This window comes from Onychostoma macrolepis, chromosome 12 (assembly GCF_012432095.1).
Source record: "Onychostoma macrolepis isolate SWU-2019 chromosome 12, ASM1243209v1, whole genome shotgun sequence".
NCBI classification, from domain to species: Eukaryota; Metazoa; Chordata; class Actinopteri; order Cypriniformes; family Cyprinidae; genus Onychostoma; species Onychostoma macrolepis.
This window is the reverse complement of record NC_081166.1, coordinates 8936036-8951779: the sequence shown is the minus strand read 5'-3', so window position 1 is coordinate 8951779 and position 15744 is coordinate 8936036. Positions and strand designations below refer to the sequence as shown.

At 35.9% G+C, this 15744-nt stretch overlaps 2 protein-coding genes across 3 annotated transcripts; one reads left to right on the top strand and one right to left on the bottom strand.

The window, feature by feature from the left end:
• Positions 1 to 4864: 4864 nt before the first annotated feature.
• On the bottom strand, positions 4865 to 8296 carry arl3b (ADP ribosylation factor like GTPase 3b). 2 transcript variants are annotated; one of them, XM_058793462.1, is made up of 7 exons: positions 8277 to 8296; positions 7285 to 7378; positions 6714 to 6857; positions 6191 to 6307; positions 6053 to 6103; positions 5782 to 5967; positions 4865 to 5689 (listed from the first exon to the last, which is right to left on the bottom strand). In XM_058793462.1, the coding sequence occupies exons 1-7, from the start codon at positions 8279 to 8281 to the stop codon at positions 5642 to 5644; spliced, it is 645 nt and encodes a 214-aa protein (XP_058649445.1). In that variant the 5' UTR covers positions 8282 to 8296; the 3' UTR covers positions 4865 to 5641. The 2 variants fall into 2 exon arrangements, with proteins under 2 accessions (XP_058649445.1, XP_058649444.1); XM_058793461.1 differs by lacking the exon at positions 8277 to 8296 and having other exon boundaries at positions 7285 to 7760.
• A 103-nt stretch (positions 8297 to 8399) lies between these two features.
• sfxn2 (sideroflexin 2) lies at positions 8400 to 15607 on the top strand. Its single transcript, XM_058793459.1, has 12 exons — positions 8400 to 8548; positions 10294 to 10476; positions 10559 to 10729; positions 10866 to 10964; positions 11173 to 11248; positions 12282 to 12367; positions 12477 to 12537; positions 12985 to 13051; positions 13166 to 13215; positions 13636 to 13685; positions 13793 to 13840; positions 14562 to 15607. The coding sequence occupies exons 2-12, from the start codon at positions 10319 to 10321 to the stop codon at positions 14659 to 14661; spliced, it is 966 nt and encodes a 321-aa protein (XP_058649442.1). The 5' UTR covers positions 8400 to 8548; positions 10294 to 10318; the 3' UTR covers positions 14662 to 15607.
• Positions 15608 to 15744: the final 137 nt, after the last annotated feature.

Sequence of the window (15744 nt, the reverse complement as noted above, 5' to 3'; positions counted from 1 at the left end):
TTATTTATCTTATTTGTAGAGACCACAAAAATAACAATATTTTATTTTTAAATAAACTATTTTTGAACACTAGACATATTATTGTATTCTAAAACTAGACAAATCTATTCATTATTGAATTACTTTGATCTTTTAAATGTAATTGTAATTATTATTTATTTATTATTTAATAATTGTTTTTCAATTATTTTGAAAAATATTGATTGTAAAAATACTGCCAGAATTAAAATGAAATAAAAATTAAGTTCAATTAAATAAAGAGAAATAATAAATATAACTAAAAATAATCTAACTAAATAATATTAAATAAACATTTTTGAATGAGCATTTATTACATGAATTGCACAGAAAAAAAAATCCTCCCACTTACAGATGGCAAGAGTGCTGCAGTGACGCATCGTCCTGGTTCTCTCAACAAATACCAGGTTTTTCCATTGGACTTTGGAGTATTTTGTGAAAAATAAGCTCTCTTCTTACACGTTTTGTTCACAAATTAACACAACTAATACATTTTGAAGCCTAAAAACAATCGGCAGAAGTAGAAACTACATGTAGCCCTTTGAGGTTCGACGGTAAAGTGCCCTTGCGGTCCGGTGCCTCCGGTCTGCGATTTCTGCCGAGAGTAGGGGTGTTCGATATGACGATTTTTGATCGTGGACTATAAAAATGTCTCCACGATTTGCTTTTTTGAAGAAATATCGTAGTATGGTACTTCAGCGCGCATTCTATCAGCTGCAGTTCTGGCGCCGCCGTCTCTATATACTGTACAACGCCACATACATTCACATCAGTGTTAACTCAGCGGTAGAGTCACGGGACACTGCACTTATTCGCAGTCACAAAAGTACATTATCTGCATCTGCTTCAAAGACTTACTGGTTAAAGTTTCACTCAGTGTTCTGTTCTGACGAGCGCCTTTTCTGAGCACATACACCCAAAGCGCGTGCTCTAAAAAGCCCGTCAAACAGCGCCTGATTACTGAACTAAGTTATGTTTTGTGCTAATACTGTCAAAACACACCAGGTTTATGTATAGACTCAGTTGGTTATGTCTAAAATGAAGGTAAACAGCTGAGAGAAACGCATGCGTGCCTGTATATTAGATGCGTGCAGGTCTTAAAGGGACAGTACTAAACATGCTACCGACTGTAATTAAAGGGATAGTTATTAAAATTGTAATTCTGTCATTATTTACTCACTCACATGTTGTCCCAAACCTGTATTAATTTCTTTCTTGTGCTGAACACAAAAGAAGATATTTTGAAGAATGTGGATAACCAAACAGTTGCTGGTCCACATTGACTTTAACAGTAGAAAAAAAAAAAATACTATGGAAGTCACTGTAGACCAGCAACTGTTTGGTTTTCCACATTCTTCAAAATAGCATTTATTTTCAGCAGAAGAAACTCGTTCAGGTTTAAAACAACTTTTGAGTGAGTAAATGAAGGTATAAAAATCAAACAGCCTATTTTAATTTTGGGGTGAATTATTCCTTTAATGTTAATAAAACACCAAACACAAAGAGAAAAATCATTCACTACTCTTGACTGAAAAACTTTAATACAGTTGCTTTAATAGGAATCAATCTATATAGTGTTTTATTTTTATATTTGTTCATTCAATTTCTTGAATGCTCCTGCTAAATACACCTATTGTAGACTACCTGAAAATAAAACACTGTTTATTTTATTTGTATATTATGTGTATTTGTAATGTGTATCTTTGCTCTCATTTTTTAATAACAAAGATAAAATAATGACAATGATTTTTATCTTCACCCACTTTGGCCTAAATATCCGCCATACTTTTTAATATTTTGTTACCTTGAAAGGCTTTGTCTTTATAATAGGGAAATTAGTTTGGCTGTAATGCTCAAACAGCTTGCAAAATAGAAAATCCAACATGACAAAGAATTGTGATAATGTTGTGAATCGTGATATTTCAAAAAAAATTTTTATCGCCCACCCCTAGCTGAGGGGGACCAAACCCATACAACCCCCATTTTGCCCCTGCCCCTCTGGAGGTCTGTGCACGCCACTGTATGGTGTGAGCCGTACAACAAAAATAGACTATTAGATTAGATACAAAACAGAACTACCACAACTATTCTAAAACTAATTACAGCTAATTAGTTTTTAAATGTAACAAATTTGAATGTATTTGAAATTCAAAAACTATACAATTTCTAACCAAACCTAAAAATGACATACCTGAACTAAAAGGCTTGAATTTCACAAGCTCTTTGGATTACAGGCGCAACTGCGGTTTCTTTGGAAAGAAGACACTCGGAATGGCTGCGAATTTCATTTCTGCTTCTATCTGAAGTCGAATATAATTAAAAGGAACCAAACAGACCAGCATAATGCTAATTACGCCCCTTTCCCTGACATTTCGCTTTACTCCCCACGATAATCCATTCTCCCAGAACTTTGTTACCCATTACGAAGATATCTGGCTGTCTCCATCAAAAACGCCCACACTTCAAGACTACCAATTTAAATCAGAGAGAAAGGGGCCTCTCACTTCAATAAGCAGAATTCAAAAAGGCACTGTCTTTCTACTCTGGCTTGTCTAAGGGCCAGATGGAAGGAAAAGCCTGTGGATAAGAATGCTGGATGAGGGCTGGGTCCTTCACACTAGGATGCAGAGGGAGGTATAGAGGCCTGTCTAATTGCCTGTCTCAAAGAGCTGGCTGGCGGAGGATTTATTCAGGCTTAATAGAGCCTGCCCGTTTCACTGTGGGCGCACGTGTCAGCTTGCAAATGTCACTCAAAGATGCCAAGTGCAGGAACCGGAGGGAGTGGTTGGGTGTGTTCTCATTCAAGCACACAGGCTGTTAGCTATTCAGCTAGCATGGTCGCCACTCGCGGCTCTTACTGAAGAAATACGCTCAGAATTGAGCAAAGGAGAAGGAGGGGGGAAAGAGTGCTGCTACAAATGTTTCTGCTTGTCATTGGCTGCTTTACACAAACATTAGAGACAAAATGAGATTCTTCTTTTTAAGGGACAGAGCCTGTTTTGCTCATTAAAGATCAAACGCACTCAGACCAGCTCGTTTTGATTTAATTAACTGGAATCGATTCAATTAAGATTAAGGCTTGCTTTTGGACCATTAAAAATGTAAATGCAAAAGAAAATCTACTGATTGTGGGCAGCTTTGTAATCATGGTTTGTTCTAAGTTTTTAATTAATACATACATTTGTGTCTGTGGCAGCAAACACAATTGCCATTACATTGAATAATAACAAGAAAAATAAAGTGTAGCGTGTATATTACTAGCATACTGGCTGTTTATAAGTACTTAAAGCGTATCTTGCTTTTTCTGCATGGCAATATTCTATATCCCTTAACCCTACAGTATTACCTAAATTTACTAAAAATTAAGAAACAGCAAATTAGGAGTTTAGTGAGGGAAAACTATTAGTTAACAGTGAATATGTGTTCCCTGGAGTGAGAGAGAGAGAGTAAACACACACACACACACACACACACACGTTGGTATTGGTGGTTTATGGGGACTCTCCATTGGCATAATGATTTTTATACTGTACGAACTGTATCACCCTACACCACCCTATCCTCATAAACCACCTTCACATTGTAATATCTTTGTCACATACCCATGCCATTACACAAATTTGTGTCCCCGTAAACCACCCAAAACAGTGCACACAGACGCTTACTATTCAAGTCAAGATTTTTTTAAATTAGTCAATTTTTTAAATTATAACAGTTATATTTTAAATATTTCAGTAAAAAAAAACTTTCTACTTTAATATATTTCACAGTGTAATTTATCAGTGTATTTATGACAAAGCTGAATTTTCAGCAGCCATTACTGCAGTCTTCAGTGTCCCATGATACTTCAGAAATCATTCCAATAATCCTGATTTGGAGCTCAAACACATTTTGTACTATCAATGGTGAATGATATATTTCGTCAGGATTCTTTAAGGAAAAAACTAAAAAGAAAAAAAATAAATAAATAGAAATATTGAAATAGGAATATTTTGCAACATTATATATATATATATGTATATCAAGTATGCATTATATGTTTATATATGTATGTATATATATATATGTGTGTGTGTATATATATATGTATACACACACACACACACTATCAGTCAAAAGTTTTTGAACAGATTTTTAAAGATTGTTTTTTTTAAAGAATTCTCTTCTGCTCACCAAGCCTGTATTTATTTGATCCAAAATACAGCAAAAGCAGTAATATTGTGAAATATTTTTACTATTTAAAATAACTTAAAAAATATTTCTATTTCAGATAAACTTTCTATTCATCAAAGATGAATGTTTTTGGTGTATTCAAATAATCAAATAAATGCAGGCTTAGTGAGCAGAAGAGACTTCTTTAAAAAACATGAAAAATCTTATTGTTCATAACTTATGACTGGTAGAGTATATATATATATATATATATACCCTTAGAAGAGCAGTGAAATAATAGAATATCAGGAACTAGCAAATAAAATAATGCCAGAATGGTAAACATGGACAATAGTGCCACCTATATAACACTTATGTATTCTGAAGGATTAATCTCAGTTTTTATTAAAAATGTGTCTTTACAGTAAAAATAATAACATACAAAATATACCATGTGGTTTCAGAATGGCATTGGATAATGAGCAATATCACGTGAGTGTAGGTGTATGTGAAGTGTGTCTTGGCGAGCCGCTGTGCCTCTGTCAACACCATATGCTGTGAGAGTGTGCGTCTGACAGATATCCTAACGTATCAGCATGGGTGCAATGACTCCATTTCACATCAAACAAAGAAACATAAATGTATGGTTACATACTCTAAAAGAATTCTCAACCAATAAATCATCACACTTGCACATGTTTTCAGTATTTTACTCACATTATTTTTCACACACATCACGACATTCAGAGAAGCTACAGAAATAATCTTGATGTGATGACGACAGACGTCCTCTTGTACTCGTCAATGTATAGATTACAGCTGTACAGGCCACTTACATTATAGAGCTCTAAGAAATCCTTAAATGCTGGATTTGTAAAATTTGACAGTATATATATATGCAGAAAATAATTTGCTATTTGGACATTATTTACATTTAATTATCAAAAACATCCTATTGATGGTCCCCTTTTATTTTTTATATACTGATGTTTGTTGTATGTTGTATTTGGGTACCGTAATTCTTATCTCTGTTACTCTCAGGAAAACTTATAAAAATATGACCTTAGATGGAGTAACAAGAGTGTTGTATCAGTGAATAGTGCCAGTATGGAAGGACAATGGCTGAACTGAATGATGAAGTCTGTCACTTTTTAAATGTCTCGGTAACAAAATCCTCTAAATAACTATAACATTCAATATAAAAACACAAGTCATTCATCTCAAGAAATGAAGGCAGAATGAATTAAGATTTGAAGTGTACTAAAGAAAATGGATGTACATTCTTAATTTTGAGTTTAAAAGACTAGTGAAAGGATACTATTAATTTGAACTCATTGTATTGGACCAAACAGGCCCAAAAAGAGAGGCAAAAGTGAATTTAAATAGTTTTGAAGGGATGCCTTCATTTCTTATACCTACTGACAGTTTTTTCAAAGTCATGACTATATTCCCTCCTGCTCGGAAAACAGCTCTATTTCCTCTTAGCGTTCACACTCTTGCAGACCCAGTTCATGCCATCCTGAAACAACATTTGATTAACAACAGTCAGTTAATCCAAATACTGTTTCAAAGTCAAATTTGACAAAAAACAAAATGTAATTCCAAACCAACCTGGACTCCTTCTCCTGTGAGGGCAGAACAGGACTGGATCTGCCACACTCGGTCTCTGATAGTGTGCAAATTCAAACCCTCGGCTATCTCGGATGCGGGGGCTGCCGTGAGCAGGTCCTGCTTATTTGCGAACACTAGAACCGGGACGCCACTGAGCTTTTCTTCATCAAGTAACTCAGCCAGCTCCTGCATGCAGATCAATTCACTTATTTAAACACTGAAAGCATAAATTGCTTGGAATAGTGAAGAAATAATAGCGACGAAGCATCACCTGTCCGGTTTCCTCAAATCTTTTACGGTCTGCACTATCAATAACGTAAATCTGAAATCAAAAAGAGTGTCCAAGTAACAACGTGTTTGGAAGCAAAGTGGATTGTGGGATGACTTTTAATCAGACTAATGATCTCACCAGTACATCTGTGTTCTCAAAGTAGTTCCTCCAGTAAGGTCTAATCTTTCGCTGACCACCGATATCCCACACGTTTAATTTGAATCCTTGCGACTGGACGCTCTTGATATTGAAACCCTACAGAGAAAGAAAAATAGTTATTAAACTTGCTTTGGTAATAAAATGCAGCTCATCCAGTAAATGACTCTAATTGGCTTTATATAACCATACGCCTTTTTCCCAGACATGTCCTGGCCAAGACTTTGCCTAAAATATCTGAGGTTTGGCGTTGTTTTCCTATTGAGATGCTCTCTACAGCCCTCATACATTATATAAACACGTATTTTCATTTGTTTTACCGAAAGCCACGATTGGACGATTACATACAATGCCTGCACACTATCGGTCGAATCACTTTTCAGTCAGGTGTGAAAACAACAGGAAAACAAAGCCAAACTCAGGACATTTTAGGCAATTTAGAAATCCCAGCCATGACATGTCCGGGAAAAAGAGGACTTATGGTCACCCTAACTAATTATATCACCTGTGTTGGAGTAATATGAGTGATGTCCTCAGATGCCAGCTGTTTCAGTAAGGTGGTCTTGCCACCGTTGTCCAACCCCAGAAGCAATATCCGCACCTCCTGGTCGGGGGTACTTTTGAGTTTGCGTAAAATTGATAACAAACCCTGAAAACCAAGTAAAAAGCGCAGATTATACAATGCATGCAGCATGACGTCATAAACACGAGCATCAACAAGCAAACAGGTTTCAAGAGGAGCAATGGATGTTCAGGGGATGTGTAATTGAAAAAAATAGATCTTTATATAGTTTCCCCACAAAACAGGAATAAAAAGAGACTTAAATTGCAATACTTAAGCGATTCTCGAACAGTCGTGACACCTAAACAGTCCTGTAAGCTAATCTCATCCACGACCGAGAACCGCTGCTCATCTTTAATACCACTTGATTAACGTTACAACAAATCCACAATTCTCCTCAGACATCACAGCTAACCGGACTCAATTTTACAATGTGACGGAGATGAGAATGTTGAATCTCAAACAAAAAGCGTCTACAGGTAAGAATGTGTTTATTGTAAGCGCTTTAACTCACCATCTTGTGATTCTGCCTCCGAGACGCCGTGAGGGTTACTAAGGGGAAGAGGGGATGACGTAGTACGCAAAAAATACGTGCCTTCCAAGAAGGGCTAAAAGTGACGTAGTACACAGAAAACATTTAGCCCTGCTGACCGATTTAAACTAATGATACCTTTAATGTTTAATGCCGTATTGATTTATACATTTTAATACAGAAATAAATACATTCATTTTAAAATTAATTATACTAAGTCTACCGATTTCAATTATGTTTTTAAGCTGCTGAGGTGATCTCCTCAACAGATATGGTTTATGTTTCTGTACACACGGAATTGGAAGAGAATTTCATAATTAAATATTCTATAATTTTGTGTATAATGCGTAATACATATTACACATTACAAATAAAATCACTTTAGTAAATCAGAACGAATCGGTTGTTATTAGTAAAATAATAAAAGCCACAAATACTTCAGAAAATCACGATTGTAACACAATTATTTGTACAACAGGGGGATCTTAATTCATGTCCGTATAAAAATATTAAAGAAATTAATTGTATAATAGAAAATCAACAGTGTTCCATTTTTAAAGGATACAAAGCAGGGTTTTGCATGAATTCGCCAGTAAGAGAATTTACAATTTCTGTTGAACCTCATCGTAAAACCGCTCTGAATCGAATCGTACTGAATCGTTCTGAGCAGTTCTCGAGTCAGCAGCAGCGCCACTGAACTGAACCACTGAATTTGCATACTAGTAACAAGCATACTACTGTTACAATTCCTGCCACATATAAATATAAATGCCATCTTGTATGCCAGACATGACAAAGCCATTCCGCATTCAATTCCTAATTCCGAATTCAGCTCACGACTCACTGAACCGAGAGTCGTCCCTTTCCGACAACATTTGGAGTGAACTGCGGTTGCTTCCTTCTAAATGCCTTTTTGTTTTTATGAGCTGAATCGAACTGGGACTTATCAACTATGTTTTACTGAAAACACTCACAGCATGTCATTTCATGACGCACAACAATAGCTGAATCAGTTGTTTTCGAATCGTCTCTTTGAACTGTTCGAGAGAACCGATTCGCGGAAATGAGTCTGATTTCCTATCAGTGTAAGGGGAGGGAGATTCTTCTCTTCAGGGATTGGAAGGTAGAATGCCACGTGCTCATCTACAGTTGCAAGCCCACATCATCACACAGTGCTTAACCCACTTTCTTACTACTACTGCAGCGCCACGAGATATAAACAAGAGTGTTACATCACTTTATAAAGGTATTTTCATGCGACACACATTTGATATTTGTGGTTTTGTCTGATTTGTTATGACAGCGCACATCCGGGTGCTTGTGTACAGTGAACATGAACTGATGCAAGGTGCTGGACAACTTACAGTCTTTCTGATACAATTTGCTTTCTAATTAGCTGCTACTTTGTATAATGTAATTTCAGTGCATTGTTAGTTTTATGAAAATTCATGCTTAATGTTTGAGAAATCTTGACGTTTTAAAAGCGAATGCATACTTTGTTATGCCACTTAAGAAATTACATGTCGAAGTCTGTTTCCTTAAACATCTTGGTAACATATTAACCTAGTTGGTATAGTTAGCTGTACTAGTTTCATGATATTTTATTTTAATCGCAGTACATGTTTTACACATTTTGTGTTAAACTACCAGTAAATCAGGTTAAACCGGTAAGGAAACAAATGAACAAAAATGGTCTTGACAAGTTGGGACCCACTGAAAGTCATTCTTTATTTGCTTGTTTTGTGTATTGCCTTTTGTGTACATGTGAATTCAGTTCACTGCAGTAAACAGTGACATTACAAATGTCAAAACTGGTCCACCTTCACCTGCTTTAATCATGCATTGCTTTCATTTTGATATGTTTGTAATACATTGCATTAAATATGCAACATATGCTTTCTAATGCTTTCCTGTAGCTCAAATAGTAGAGCATGGCGCTAGCAACGCCAAAATCATGGGTTCGATTCCCAGGGAAAGCAAGAGCTGATAAAATGTAAAAACTGTAACTTGAATGCAATGTAAGTCGCTTTGGATAAAAGCATCTGCTAAATGCATAAATGTAAATATGCAGACTGTAAAATACACTTGATATTGCAGTGTACTGATATTTATAGTATCCTCTGCATTATTAAGCCATATTGTTTGAGAGAAATTACTTGTTAAGGATTAGTGGAAACTTTTATTGATTTTCAATAAACTAAACTGGTTATAAGTAGGTCAGACTCTCAGGAGTCCATTTCTCACTTTCACTAGTCAAGATTAGTGGTCAAGGCCTTGGTCTGTTTTTTTTTTCTTTCCCTGATATCCATACATCTGTTTGCATAGCTGGCCTCACTGTAAGAGCTTTGGTTTTGACTTTCTTGTCATAGCATTTAGAAAATACGCTGCTTTCTTAGATGAGAAACCAGGTAGTAGTAAAATGACACTAATGAAGAGAGAAAATTAGCTCCCATTTTCGTTTTAAGCACCTGTTGGACTGACACCTTAAATAACATTCAATTGACATTCAATTTGTGAATCAGAAATTGCATTTAGTTTGTGCCAAACATTCAGACTACTTTAGTCTCATCAGAAGATGATTTTAATCCGAAATGTCACATTTGTTTTGTTCTCTGTCTTAGCATAATATATTCTCTGTAGACTGGAACTGGGAATTATCAATTAAGTTAAGTTAAGTCGTGACGTATTGTCAAGTATGGTGACCCATACTCGAAATGGTGCTCTGCATTTAACCCATCCAAGTGCACACACACAGCAGTGAGTAGTGAACAAATGCACACACACAGTGAACACACACCCGGAGCAGTGGGCAGCCTTGCTCCAGCGCCCGGGGAGCAATTAGGGCTTCAGTGCCTTGCTCAAGGGCACCTTAGTCATGGTATCGAAGGTGGAGAGAGTGCTGTTCATTCACAATCCCCACCTTCAATTCCTGCCGGAGCGAGAATTGAACCAGCAACCTTCAGGTTACAAGCCCGACTCCTTTTCACTCAGGCTCTTTGGAAGCAGAGAGAGAACCATGGAAGCTCTGAAGGGCTTTGATATCGACGCCCCATGCTGGGATCAATCCACGTTCATGGGCCGTCTCAAACACTTTTTCAACATCACTGACTGTCGCACTGTTCTACTGCCTGACTCCAGACTGGACGAAGCCAAAGCTTTAGTGGAGAGCTGCAGGTGAGAAATGGATTGATTTGATGAGGTGATCTATCTCTCATCTTCCCGTTTCTTACTTTCTGTCACTTCCTCTCTCCCGCAGAGCTGGCTCTGTTCCTCCTGGCACAACAGAGGAGCAGCTACACTATGCCAAGAAGCTGTATGACTCTGCATTTCATCCTGACACAGGTGACAGGATGAACCTGATAGGGAGAATGTCATTTCAGGTGCCTGGGGGTATGGCCATCACGGGGTTCATGCTTCAGTTTTACAGGTCAGTGCTAGAAATACAATTTTATTATATATATTTATAATTATTTATTTTATAATTTATATATTTTTTTATAGCAATATGCACTATAAATTTTAACAGTTAACCAGTTTTTTTTTTTTTTTGTATGGTTGTGTAGGACAGTTCCTGCTGTAGTGTTCTGGCAGTGGGTTAACCAGTCCTTCAATGCTCTGGTCAACTACACCAATCGCAATGCTGCCTCCCCCATCACACCAAAGTAAGTTCCTGTGACTTCTGTCTTTCTTTGAACTTTACCCACTTGCAAGATATTGTAGGTTTGCAGAGAGTATACCTCTTAAAATGTGACTGTCCCATGATACCTAGCGATTTATTAACAGATGTCTGGGAAGGAGCTTGAAATAACAGATAAGCTTCAGTAACAGATATGGGGTTTTTGTTGTGTTGTGTGTATCTTCCTTGCTCAGGCAGATTGGAGTAGCTTATGTGACGGCAACAAGCACAGCGCTGGCCACTGCAGTCGGTCTGAACCTCTACACAAAGGTATTACTCAGCCTCATATAAATAATTAAGGGAATACTCTATGTCTGCAGACAGGATCTGTGATATGCAGCTGACTACAATAGAAAATTTACAAACTGAATATTGTAATATAACTTAGTGTGTAAAAATCATGTATAGTAATGTACTAACAGTGGTATTTCAGGATGAATTTTAAAATGCTTTGCTGTTTTGAAACTACAGCCACAAATATAGTTATATATCAGTTATATATTATAATATATGTGACCCTGGATGACAAAACCAGTCTTCAGTGTCAATTTTTCGAAATTGAGATTTATACATCATCTGAAAGCTGAATAAATAAGCTTTCCATTGATGTATGGTTTGTAATGATAGGACAATATTTGACCGAGATACAACTATTGATGAAAATCTGGAATCTGAGGGTGCAAAAAAATCTACATATTGAGAAAATCGCCTTTAAAGTTGTCCAAATGAAGTTCTTAGCGATGCATATTACTAATCAAAAATTAAGTTTTGATACATTTACGGTAAGAAATGTACAAAATATCTTTGTAGAACATGATCTTTACTTAATATCCTAATGATTTTTGGCATAAAAGAAAAATCGACAATTTTGACCCATACAATATATTTTTGGCTATTGCTACAAATATACCCCAGCGATTTAAGACTGGTTTTGTGGTCCAGGCTCACATATACATTAAATTATAAATTATAATATACATTAAATTACAAATGATATATAATATCTAATGATAAATATATATTTATCACACACATCTATATACATACACAGGCAGTACAGTACATAGTACTAATAATAAAAACATAGAAATCTAAATATATATAATAGACATTAAATAAATTCTATAAATGTATTTACTTAAAAATAATAATTATATATTGGATGCATATATAATTATTACAGAAGATCTGTATGAAAATAAAAGTTAAAATAAGTCAATCTTCTCTTTCTTTTGCCGTCATATCTGCAGTGGTTATACATCATCCATGTCTTATTTAGCATCTTTAACCTTTGTCTCCTCAGAAAGCTCCTCCACTGGTGGCACGTTGGGTGCCGTTCGCTGCTGTGGCCGCGGCTAACTGTGTGAATATTCCAATGATGAGACAACAGTGAGACCTCTTATGTTTCCTGCCGTCTTTTATTTTGGCAGGTCTTACTCACTAGGTTGACATGTCTAGATATTAGTATATTCATTCAGGTTTATTCTTTCCTATACAGGGAGATTTTGAACGGCATTGCTGTGACCGATGAAGATGGAAATAAACTGGGCCACTCAAGGGTGAGGAGCATTTATCTCACCTAATGAAACTAGTTAAAGCTCTGCTCTGAAGTTTACATTCTCCTTGCAAAATCTGTAAAATGTGTATCAGTTTAGAAAATGATATCATAAAACATTTTATTCTTTATTTAGTACTGCCCTGAAGAAACTGCTTATATTCCACATAACAAATAACAGAAATTAATCACCTAATTTTTACATCACATCCTTGTATATCTTATATTGCATCTAAGATATCTATTATTGATATAACCATTTATTGTAATTTATATTTCATACATACCCGAGTATGTAAACTTATGAGCAGAACCATTAGTTTAAATAGACCTGAATGTGTTTAGTGCTTAAAATAATCAGTTTAATGATAAGATGCCTTTTTTCCACTATATGCATTCTCTGTTCTGAAGTTACTGAATAAATACTGCATATTGTCTGTGTTTGTCATAGAAAGCAGCTGTCAAGGGCATCACACAGGTGGTCATCTCTCGAGTTACCATGGCAGCGCCAGGCATGAGTAAGTGCAAAGAGTTTGGCCGGTGTTATCAGATCTCAGTGCTAAAATAAAGCAGCCCTCACCTCACCCACCAGTCAATGTTGAATCCTGAGCTGCTTTCTTTGTTCTTTCCAGTCATACTCCCCATTATTATGCAGAGGCTGGAAAAATACAGATTCATGCAGGTGAGCCTGATGTTGTTTTGCATCCAAGAAGCACGCAATGGAAAGGAGAAGTGATAAAACAGCCAGTTTATGATCTGCAGGTGTTCCTGTTATAAATTCACTCTCTCTCAGACCTCAAAGCTGACATCTGTTGAGTCATTCTCATATAACAGTCAGTTATCATCAATGCATACAGGTTTCAAATGGTTTTAAATGGCTATTTGAATGAATTTTAGCTAATGGATTAACGTGCTTTGTGTAGCATAATAATGTTTTCAATTACAATTATTAAAAGTCTTACAAAGATAATCTTATTTTTTTATTGTTCATTATATTATATTGGGATTCCTGGGTCTGTAAAGGCTGCAAACCCCTTGCTGTATGTGTATGATTTTATATTAAACATATTTGCATTTGTTTGTTTCTTCTAATCTGTTGCAGAAAATCACATTTCTTCATGGGCCACTGCAAGTCATGATGGTTGGCGTATTGTAAGTGATCACATTTCTTATTATGAAAATAGCAGGATTGATATGCCAAATATATGAGATCTTGTTTCAGTAGAAGAAATGACAACATACCCTTCTCTGTTTCACAGTCTGATCTTCATGGTGCCTGCAGCATGTTCACTGTTTCCTCAGACATGGTAAAGTTTGCATATATTGTAAATGCCATACATCTTTTCTTTTAAAGGGATAGTATCTCTTCAAAGGAATAGTTCACTCAAACATGAAAATTTGCAGAAAATGTACTCACCCTCAGGCTATTCAAGATGTAGATAAGTTAGTTTCTTTATTGAAATTTAGCATTACATCACTTATTCACCAATGGATCCTCTGCAGTGAATGGGTGCCGTCAGAATGAGATTTCAAACAGCTGATCAAAACATCACAATAATCCACACAACTCCATTTCATCAATTAACATCTTGTGAAGTGAAATCTGCATGTTTGTAAAAACGAAATCCATCAAGGCATTTTTTTTACTTCAAACTGTCACTTCACAAGATTTTAATTGATAGACTGGAGTCTGTTGTGGATTATTGTGATATTTTTATCAGCTGTTTGAACTCTCATTCTGACGGCACCCATTCGCTGCAGAGGATCCATTGGTGAGAAATTGATGTAATGCTGAATTTCTCCAAATCTGTTTTAATGAAGAAACATACACATCTACAGTTTTAATTACCAGCAGTGACTAGAGCAAACATGGCATATTTTGATTAGGGTATTAAGCTTATTCATGCAACTTTTTGCAGCTGCTTCTTCCATTATCTCACTTTAAAATGCTTTATTCAGATGTTGTCATGATAACTGTGGTCTCTGAGCCATACCGAACTAATCAATCATTTGCGCTTTGATTTGCAGTTCTATAGCTGTATCCAAACTGGAACCTGAGCTCAGGGAGTCCATCATTTCTCAGTACGGGGACCGCATCAGTTATGTCTACTTCAACAAGGGATTGTGAGTGCTGGCGAATCACAGACTGGATTCACGAGTCATCGGCCTATTAGAAGCTCTTTTTGACAATTTTTTGCTAAAGAAGTTGCTAAAAAGAAGCTTTTAGATTTGAGGTTTTATTTCATAACTCAGAAAGAAGGTTTTTATGCACTAAAGCATAATTTATGGATAGTTTTTTTTACATTTGGCCCTGACTGCTGCAAAGGATCATTTTGATTTGTGAATCAAAATTCTCTGTAAAAATAAATTTTACAGAGAATTTATAGACATTGGATAAACCTGGTCCAGTTGCCCTGTCATCCGTTCCTGTTGTATATGATCTACCCTGAATAATCATGAACAGATTGAAAAGCATGAGAACTGTTTCCCTCTGATGCCAAATGCCATCATTTACCAGATACATCTCTCAGGAAGAGTTTTTTTTAAAAGGTTTAATGCTTTAATAGCCTCTAAAGCCATCAGTTGAAATCATTTTTTCAGGTTTTTCTTAATATGTCAGACATTTAGGAATATACAGTCAGATCATAAATGTTTACATTTGAAATACCAGTTACAAGCATAAAGTTCGGGAAAGTACAGTCTAATAAACATCAGTTTGAAAGTATTTCACGGTTAGAGTGTGCCTTAAAAAATATTCATGGCGCTCGCTGGGTCCATAGCCTGCCCTCACTCTGAACTATCTGAGTTATGTACTTGTTTTCATCATTACAAGATGATGAAATAAACAGACAGCTGTCGAAATAAACCCCTGGTCTGTGATAACTCATGGGAGTTGAACCAAAGTGGACCTTGTGTTTATTTTATCTACAACTGTGCGCTCGATATTCATTCCTGCCTCATGAGGGCAGTATCTGATCATTAAAGTTTTGTGAAGGTAAATTCCTGTGAAGGAATAAAGGTATTCACACTGATGGGCTAAAATATACTATAAAGCCACCAGAAACCACTTTTTTTAGGGCAATCTGAAGTAAATTAATTATTACATGAGAGAGTGTGTGTGTATGTATATATATATAATGAAATATACACAGAACATTACTTCATACAGAAATATACACATTTTTTCATAGACTTAAAAATACTAATGGGA